Source organism: Mus pahari, chromosome 20 (genome assembly GCF_900095145.1).
Source record: "Mus pahari chromosome 20, PAHARI_EIJ_v1.1, whole genome shotgun sequence".
Classification (NCBI taxonomy): domain Eukaryota; kingdom Metazoa; phylum Chordata; class Mammalia; order Rodentia; family Muridae; genus Mus; species Mus pahari.
In genome coordinates, this window is record NC_034609.1 from 8631378 (window position 1) to 8639698 (window position 8321).

Consider the following 8321-nt stretch of genomic DNA (forward strand, 5'->3'; position numbering starts at 1 on the left):
AAAAAAAAAAAAAAACAGCTATAGTTAGGCACAATGTCATATACTTATAATTGTAGCACTTAGGAGTCTGAGGCAGGAAAATCTTGAGTTTAAGGCTATCCTGTGCTACATAGTGACAGCATATATTTTTCTTTTTTTTTCTTTTTTAACTTATTTATTATATGTAAGTACACTGTAGCTGTCTTCAGACACCCCAGAAGAGGGCATCAGATCTCGTTACGGATGGTTATGAACCACCATGTGGTTGCTGGGATTTGAACTCAGGACCTTTGGAAGAGCAATTGGTGCTCTTAACCTCTGAACCATCTCTCCAGCCCCATGACAGCATATCTTAAACAGCAAAAAGTCCAGCTTATGGGCTGGCAAGATGCAGCCTGTAACAGTGTTGGCTACAAAGTTTGACAACTTTCAATCTACAGAACCCATAAAAAGGAGAAATGTAACAACCCACTCCATAAAGTTGTCCATAGTGGTGCCTTGCTGCCATGATTACTGGGGCATCCCCTCACAAGACAGCAGCGTGCACAGATGTGTAAAGGATGTGGAGATAAACATCTGCTTTACTGCACACGAGCAGCCGCTTACACAGTGGAAGACTGACTGGCTAGCACGTTACCTAGGGTTGAACAGTGAGCACTCACACCACCAGGGCCTCTATGTGGAAGGACGTTAAAGGACACGTGGAGGGTGCTAACTCACCTGCAGGTCAGCTATTGTCTACTCACACTACCTCAGAATTCAGTGTTCAGACTTTAGGAATGTTGTATGTCATGCTTCTTATTTAGAAGTGCAGAGTGTCAAGTAGGCTGGCACCAGGTCATGCCTGTATTTTCTCCTACACCACTCATACACATACACCACACACACATACATACTGTATATATCATGTAACACACATCATACATACCATATGTCACATAATATACGTCATACACATACCATACACATATAATATACAGCATACATCAGAGTCATATGTATATATCCCATATACATATAAGCAGATCATACATCATACACATATCATTCACACATTAACAATCATACACACATCAGTAATAAACATTGTAAAAGATACTCTCACTTGGGAGCAGAGGCGTGTGTTTGAGTTTGCACCAGTCTGGTCTTTGTATCAAGCTCCAAGTCAGTCAGGCTGCACAGGGAGACCCAGTTTCAAAAATCAAGGCATACAAAACAAGAGTAGCTTGAGTGGAGGGTCACTGATGCCAGGGCTGCCTAGCTTCCTCCTCATGGTGGCAGTGTCTAGAAGGAGAGCCTGTTAGGTCAGATGTAGCTAAGCCTGGCCCTCCTGATTCCCCTACTCCTGCCTCCCAAGTGCTGAATTACAGGTATGTGCTACCACAGCTGCAAGATAGGTCTTCACCAAACCCCTTTCCAGACCTGTATGTCATACCTGAACAACACAGGGTGTCAACACTGGAAGGTGGGAGTAAATGGGAACGTCATGTAGCGTTTGTTACAGCATGACTACAGTGACCTCACAGCAGAAAGTCTCTATTGTCACCATCATTGGGTTTCTGAGACAGAATTTCACTTTGTACTCCAGACCAGCCTCACACTCTGAATCTCTTCCTCAGCCTCTAAATGTGATGATATATGTGTGCTACCAATTCCAGCCCTATGCCAGCTGGATTTTTTTTAAATGATGTATTATTATTTTTTTATTACCTATACGTATGTGTGTGTGTAGGGGGGGTGCCTCTGCCACAGTGTGCATGTGGAAGAAAGCAAGCCTGTGCAGTCTGTTTTCTTTACCATGTGGATTCCAGGGATCAAACTCAGGCCATTAGACTTGTCGGAAAGTACCACCCCTACCCACTGAGCTATCTCACTTGCTCTGGTCTATCTTAAGTTGATAAGGGGCTGGTGAGATGAATTAGCCAGTAAAGGCACATGTCACCAGATCTGACAATCTGAGAACTCTCATAGGAGGAGAAACTCCTACAAGTTGTCCTCTGCCCCCATCATGGTACATGTGTGTACCTGCACGCGCGTGCACACACACACACACACACACACACACACACACTCATAAATACTTTGATAAGCTGATGAGTTGTACCACTGGGCCAACTGGCAGCAGAGCCTTTAAATGCTTCATTGACTTGCTGGGGTGGGCACAGAACTCAGGACCTTGTGCAACTTTATGGAGTCACCCCACAGCCTGCCACCTGGATTTTTATATTCTGAGATCCTGAGTGCTTGGTGCTGGCATAAAAGGAGGGGCCTGTGTACTTTATGTCCTCCTCCTGCCTTAGTAGAAAGCTCTGCCTAGAGTAGCTTCTAGAGCCCACTGTGGTACCTAGTGGTGGGTACAACTATCTGATCTTGAGGACAGGGTCCTCAACTAGACAACCTCCAACTAGAAACGTTCTTCAGAGTGCTTGCTTATCTAAGGCCAGGACTGAATCTTCTTTTTCCACAGGAAGCAAGGCCAGAGCTGGGAGTCCTCAAAGCAGGCAGCCAGCCACAGAGAGAGTCCCTGAGGTTCCCTCCCCATGATGTCAGACCAGAAGACCAGACACAGCCAGATGGTACCCTCTCAAAGGAGAGGACCATCTCACTAGATAATGGAAGCCTGGGGAACAATGGTTTTGAGATGGCCACAGTTCAAGACAGTAGTAGCCCCCTGTCTGATGCTGCTGCTGGAGGCAGGGAGACAGACAGCAGCGCCCCACGGGAAGGAGGTGCCCAAGGAGGGGAAGCAGGGGCCCAGCATTCTGGGGAACCCCAGGAAGGAGAGGACATCCCCTACGCTTCAGCATTAGCTCCTGCCTCAGACCCCACCTGGTCTATGGCTCAAGACCCCCCTGTCCCTACACATATTCTCAGCGGCACAGCTGCGGCACCCAGCCCCAACGTCCCCCCTGTCCCTACACACATTCTCAGCGGCACAGCTGCGGCACCCAGCCCCAACGTCCCAGCAGATGCCGCTCTTACGGACTCTGTCACTACAGAAGTGAGCTTAGATCCCTCTGTGCTGCAAGAGAGGGCTCCACGGGTGGCCAGGCTGCTGGGCTCTCCGGAAGAGCAGATCCCTGGTGGAGGCTGCAGTGGGACTCTGCTGAGCTCCACACCTCTTGCTGAGGAGACCACAGCAGGCAGAGAGGAGGCCAGATGGGAAGAGAGGTGCCATGGTGATACCCTGGCAAACTTCACTGAGACAGATCCTGAGAAACAAGAGCCCATGACGGAAGCTGGAGATTACAGCCATACAGCCCAAGAAATGGATCCAGTGGTCAAGACCAAGGGCTCTGGCTCTGATGAACAGTTACCAGGGGATATAGGAATGCTGCCTTTACCAGCACAGTCCATGAATCAAAAGGTGGTGGAGTTATGTGGCCTAACTTGTGATCAAGACTTAGAGGGCCTCAGTACCCCTCATACCTCTTCTCAGCTAGAGCACACTTGTGCAGCTAGTGACCCTCCCCAGAGCACCAAGGACTGTCACAGCAGCCCAGGCATTCCTGTACACCTGGCAGGGCAGCAGCAGCCAGCTCCCTGTCCTAGAGACCAGGCTCCATGGCAGGAGTCCTCAGCAATGGAACTAGACTTCCTGCCTGACAGCCAGATACAGGATGCCCTGGATGCCACCAACACGGAGCAGGTAAGAGCTTTCTGTACTCAGTGGACACCCCTGTCACCCTTAGGTGACAAGATAGGGCTAATGTGTCTGACAATTTATTTATACAACATAGATGTCTGAGGTTGGGGAATCACAGCAGCTTTGGGCAAGGTGGAACCTGGTTTTCCTCAAAGGCATATCTGTGTGGGCCTGGCCTGTGTGGCTGCTAAGGAGCTGCACAGGATAGGGAGAGACAGGAAGCCTGTCAGTCTGGGGCCTCCCTGCCATAACTAGAGCCCTCATATGTGCGACTCATGCCAAGCATCTGCCCCTGGCTAGCAAGGGCTGTGCAAGACCATTGTCATTAACACACCTGGAGAAGCCAGTGTCCTCCCATCAGACAGAGGAAAGGGCGCTCACTGCTGAGCTGGAAAGAGCCCTCATACTCTTGCGGCTTGCTAGGAATCTTGACTGATTTTCCTGCAGGCACATACATGAGTAATTGTGTTTTGTGTTGTAGTTCCTAAAGGTCTTGTCCACCCACAACTGCCCAGATGTGACCTTCCGGGCCTCTGAGCCTAGGTCAGCCTTCAAGGTTACCTGTCAGCCCCACCCCTGGGAGAAAGCAGCCCTGCTCGCCGTTGCTGCACTTGGTCTGACAAAGGGCTGTAAGCCAGACCCCGAAACTAGGCAGCTCCCTCCTACATAGTGTGTAGTACAGGGGCTGGAGGCTAGGCACCTGCTGGAGAGGAGGAGCCTGCGGTGCACCTACCTCTCCTGGAGTCCAAATCTCCTCTGCCTTGGAATAGGGAGCTGGGTGGCTTCCAGCAAGCTACAAGAGTTCTCTCCCAAAGAGCCAACATTTCTCATGGCACCACAACCTTCTGTGGAGATACCTACTGGTCTATTTTGCCATGTGAGGGAAACTTTTCATAAGACACAACCCCTCAAAGCAAGCAAAGAATTTTACCTAGTGTTCAATCCAAAAAATAAGCAACCATGCTTCAAGATCATGGGTTCCACCCTGGCACCAAAAGGATGGAGGGAGAACATGCTCTTCCATCCTTGTTGGGGAACTTGCTGGACTATACTTCTTAAGACATTGGACCTGAGGTGTGTAGCCCAATGTGACTTGTCTTAGCACTGTGAGAGGCCTGGGTTCCCTCCCATCTTTGTAAACAAAATCTATCAGGACCACAAGAACCTAGCACAGCCTATGTCATACTCAACAGGCAGCTCCAGCCTGGGAGCCATTAGCTTTGAAGCCAGGCATTCCTGAACAAGTAAGGGTGACCTAGCCTCTGAGCATGTTCCCATGGGAAGGTACTTTAGGAGGACCATCCAGCTAGGTGGCAAACATAAGGACACCTAGGATCAGAACAGGGTCCCTGCTGACCTCACACCCATCCACATAGCCATCTCAGGTAGACATGCCTGTAGGTCGCCCTGCAGTGACAGTCTGACTCGTACGGTGCTCTCCTGCCAGGGATTTGGTATTTTTTCCTCATGTCTCAGTGTTGGTCTGAGGCTGGGGCAGCTGGCATGGCTGAGTGGCATGACTGGGGCCCTAGGCTTTATCCCTAGGGCTTAGGGAAAGACAGGTTCTATGGTCCCTCCTAGGGTTTGGGCTTAGGTTTCCAAGGCTTCCAGTGTCATAGTATGCCCTCAGTCAACGGCAGTACCTCTCAGGCCTGGTGGGAATGTGGCCCCTTTTAGGGGGAAAACTCCTCCCCACAGCTGAGCAATGTAGTAAGATGGGCAAATGTGAGCACCAGATCTCATTTTACTTTAGATGGGTCTTGCAAGATTACCCTCGCTGGGCTCAAATGATCCTCCCAGGTCTATACCACCAGCCCAGCCACTGTCTCTTCATGAATTCCCATGCCAGACTCTTTCCCATATAGGACACATATGCCTTAGGCAGGTAACATCACCTTTCAGCTGCTGCCACTTGGGTCCTGAAACAGTCTCACTTTGTAGGCCACGTTGACCTCAAACCCCCAATGTTCTCCTAGTCTCCCAGGTGCCAGTGTCCTATGTGCCTGGCTCTAGTATCTTTTAAGGAGGCAGGATCTCAGACTTAGCGATGACACACAGGGTAGCCTGAAACCAGGAGGCTGGCCCCAAACTCACAAGTCCTGCTCCAGCCCCTCAAGTTGCTAGAATTACATGTGCGCACTGCCTTGCCTGGTCATATGTTTTGTTTTTTCGGTCTCAGTAGATTATAAAGTCTTGGCTGTCTTAGAGCTGTGTAGTCCTTGAACTCACAGATCCGCCTGCCTCTGCCTCACAAATGCTGGGATTAAAGGCGGGCACTGTTGCACCCAGTTTTGCTCCAGGCTCCTTAAGACACTTTCACAGTGATTGGGACAAAACACATTAGTGTATCCCACAATGCATAGCAGCCTGGTGCAAGGACAAGGAACAGGACAGCAGCGCAGCTGTCAGGAGACCCTTGCTGACATCATGCTTCCTGCGAAGAGGTTCAGCTAAAGTGGAATGTGGGTGCTATGGCAGCTTCCCTTTGCCAGGCTGGGTGATTCATACACTGTCCCTATTCCTTCCAGGGCTTTCCTTCAGGGAGTATGCCAGATCTTGGCTGGCCTGTCCCTCGCGCACATGCCATCGGAGAATCCCCAAAGGCAGTGGCCAAGCCTCAATCCAGGTAGGCTTCCCAGTCTTCAATCCAGAATGGGAGCTTGCCCCATCTTCTGAACCACCATGCACCATATTTTTCTGTGAATTCAGGTAGCCCATGGTTTACACCCAAAGAAGGAAGGGCCTGTCTTTGGGAGCTGGGTTCCCTGGGACAGTCCCTCTAGCACCTTAAACTGTTTCTAGCCTCTCTCTATGAGCCTGGGTGTTCCTGAGTCACACGAACTGGTGCCCAAGCAGGTCAGGAAGTCTTGAGGCTGCCCTCAACTCCGACTCTGACTGTGTCTCTGCAGACTTATCAATGATGTACTGCCAAGTTTCTGTTTCCATCAGGTAATCATGGAGGAGGCTTGGATGCCAACCTGACCCCTTTGTTCCCTTCCCTTCTCTAGCCTCCTGCTCTGTAACTTATATCTCTTCCGCCAGCTCTCAACACACTCCTCCCTGTGTTTCTCAGTTTCTTCCTTCAGTGTACCAGACGCAGGTTAGCTCTGTTACCACTGTTACTGAGAAATACTTCAGTTTCCTATAGTTAAAGAGGAGCCCCCAGATTGGGTCCTGGAGTTCAGTTGGTAGTCTGAGGCTGAATGTAACTTGAGGAAAGCTAGGGGCCAGATAGGCAGCCACCATTAGGTGCCTGGGGCCTGTATAGCAGAACCGAGGATCTTGAGTATAAGAAGCTCAGAGAAAGCCATCTGTTAACCTGAGCGGCCAGGGCCCTTATCCTGCCTGCACATCCCTGTAGGAAATGCTGCGGCATGTCTCCTGCAGGCTGTCTGGAGTGCTAGTGATCCTCGGGTGCAGATTATCGCCAAATGACCAAGTGTTGAGAAAGGGACAGTCCACAGGGTTAAAATCTGACTATCAAGACAAACTGGAAAAGAATAATCCAGAGTCCCAGAGGCACTGGAAGACTGGTCAGGAATTCAGTGTGGTTTGAGCAAAGACAATAGAAAGGGCCAGGTAATGCCCATTATTGGGGAGGGTCAAAGAAGGCCATGGTAATAGCCCTGGTGTGGCAGTACATGGTGGCAGGAGTTGGAACTAGACTGTTCAGGGTGGGATAGGGCGGGGAATGGGCACAAGGAACGGTTGATCATCCTGAGCATTTAGGCTATCCTTTTCTTCTCCATTTCCTGACAGACCCCATGTGGGAACCTGGGCCCAGGAGACCTATAGGATGCAGGATGCAACAGACACAGTGCGAGGCCTCGTGGTGGAGCTCTCCAGTCTCAAGTAAGGGCAGCTCCGGTTGCCAGAGGGATGCGGTACAGAGTAGAAACTGAGGCAGCCATACAGGTGTGTGTTGGGACCAGGCTCTCTCTCTTCCACCTCAGTGTTTGTGCACTTAGAATCTTGATTTAACCTACATGTTCATAGAGCAGCACCTGTGAGGAGCCACCTGGCAGGTGTGGCTGAGACAGGGTCCTATGCAGTGGAAGGGCACAGCTAGTTCTGTCCTGTTTCTGTTTCAACAGCCGGCTGATTATGAGCACCCACCGGGACCTGGAGGCCTTCAAGCGCAGGAAGACCAAGTCTCTGCCTTACCTGACAAAGGGCTTGGGAAGCCTTCCTAGAGGGGATCAGAGCTGGAGGGACTTGTAAGCTGCTGCAGCCTGTAGGGGTCCTTACCATGGCTCCAGATGCAGGAGGCTGAGGGTGGCCACTTGGCCAGGATCAGTATTACTGCCATACAACAGGGTGCCTGAGCTTTAGGAAGCCACCTGACAGAGCATGGCCCTGCTCCCAATGCTCATCCAGGTAGAGTATGCAGGCTCCTGAGCTGAGATGCAGTTGTCTTTGAGTTTGTTTCTGGAGGAGAGAGGTGCCCTCTGTTTGTCTGCCCATCCTTCCCCCATGCCTTCTGTTACGTTTGGAAAGACAGGGAATAAATGATGCAGTCATGAGCCTCTGATCTGTAGCTGTGCTGGAGATGCCCCGGTTCTTATGTTCTGCCCATATACCACTCTAAACTCAAGTGGCCTGCAGCTGCCTTCAGAAGGGCTATCCAGAACCACTCCTGTTGGAGCAGGGCTGCTAGAACATAGGGCAGGAGCTCCTCGTAGCTCAGTGGCCAAGT

At 50.6% G+C, this 8321-nt stretch overlaps 1 protein-coding gene across 1 annotated transcript in view; it reads left to right on the plus strand.

The window, feature by feature from the left end:
- The window catches only part of C20H19orf57 (chromosome 20 C19orf57 homolog), a 24104-nt gene extending 16222 nt beyond the window's left edge, over positions 1–7882 (plus strand). Inside the window, exons 6-10 of the mRNA XM_029532618.1 lie at positions 2447–2843; positions 2901–3628; positions 6154–6251; positions 7385–7477; positions 7720–7882. Coding sequence (XP_029388478.1) covers positions 2447–2843; positions 2901–3628; positions 6154–6251; positions 7385–7477; positions 7720–7846 — 1443 coding nt within the window. The 3' untranslated portion in view covers positions 7847–7882. The remainder of the gene's footprint in view (positions 1–2446; positions 2844–2900; positions 3629–6153; positions 6252–7384; positions 7478–7719) is intronic.
- The last annotated feature ends 439 nt before the right edge of the window (positions 7883–8321 follow it).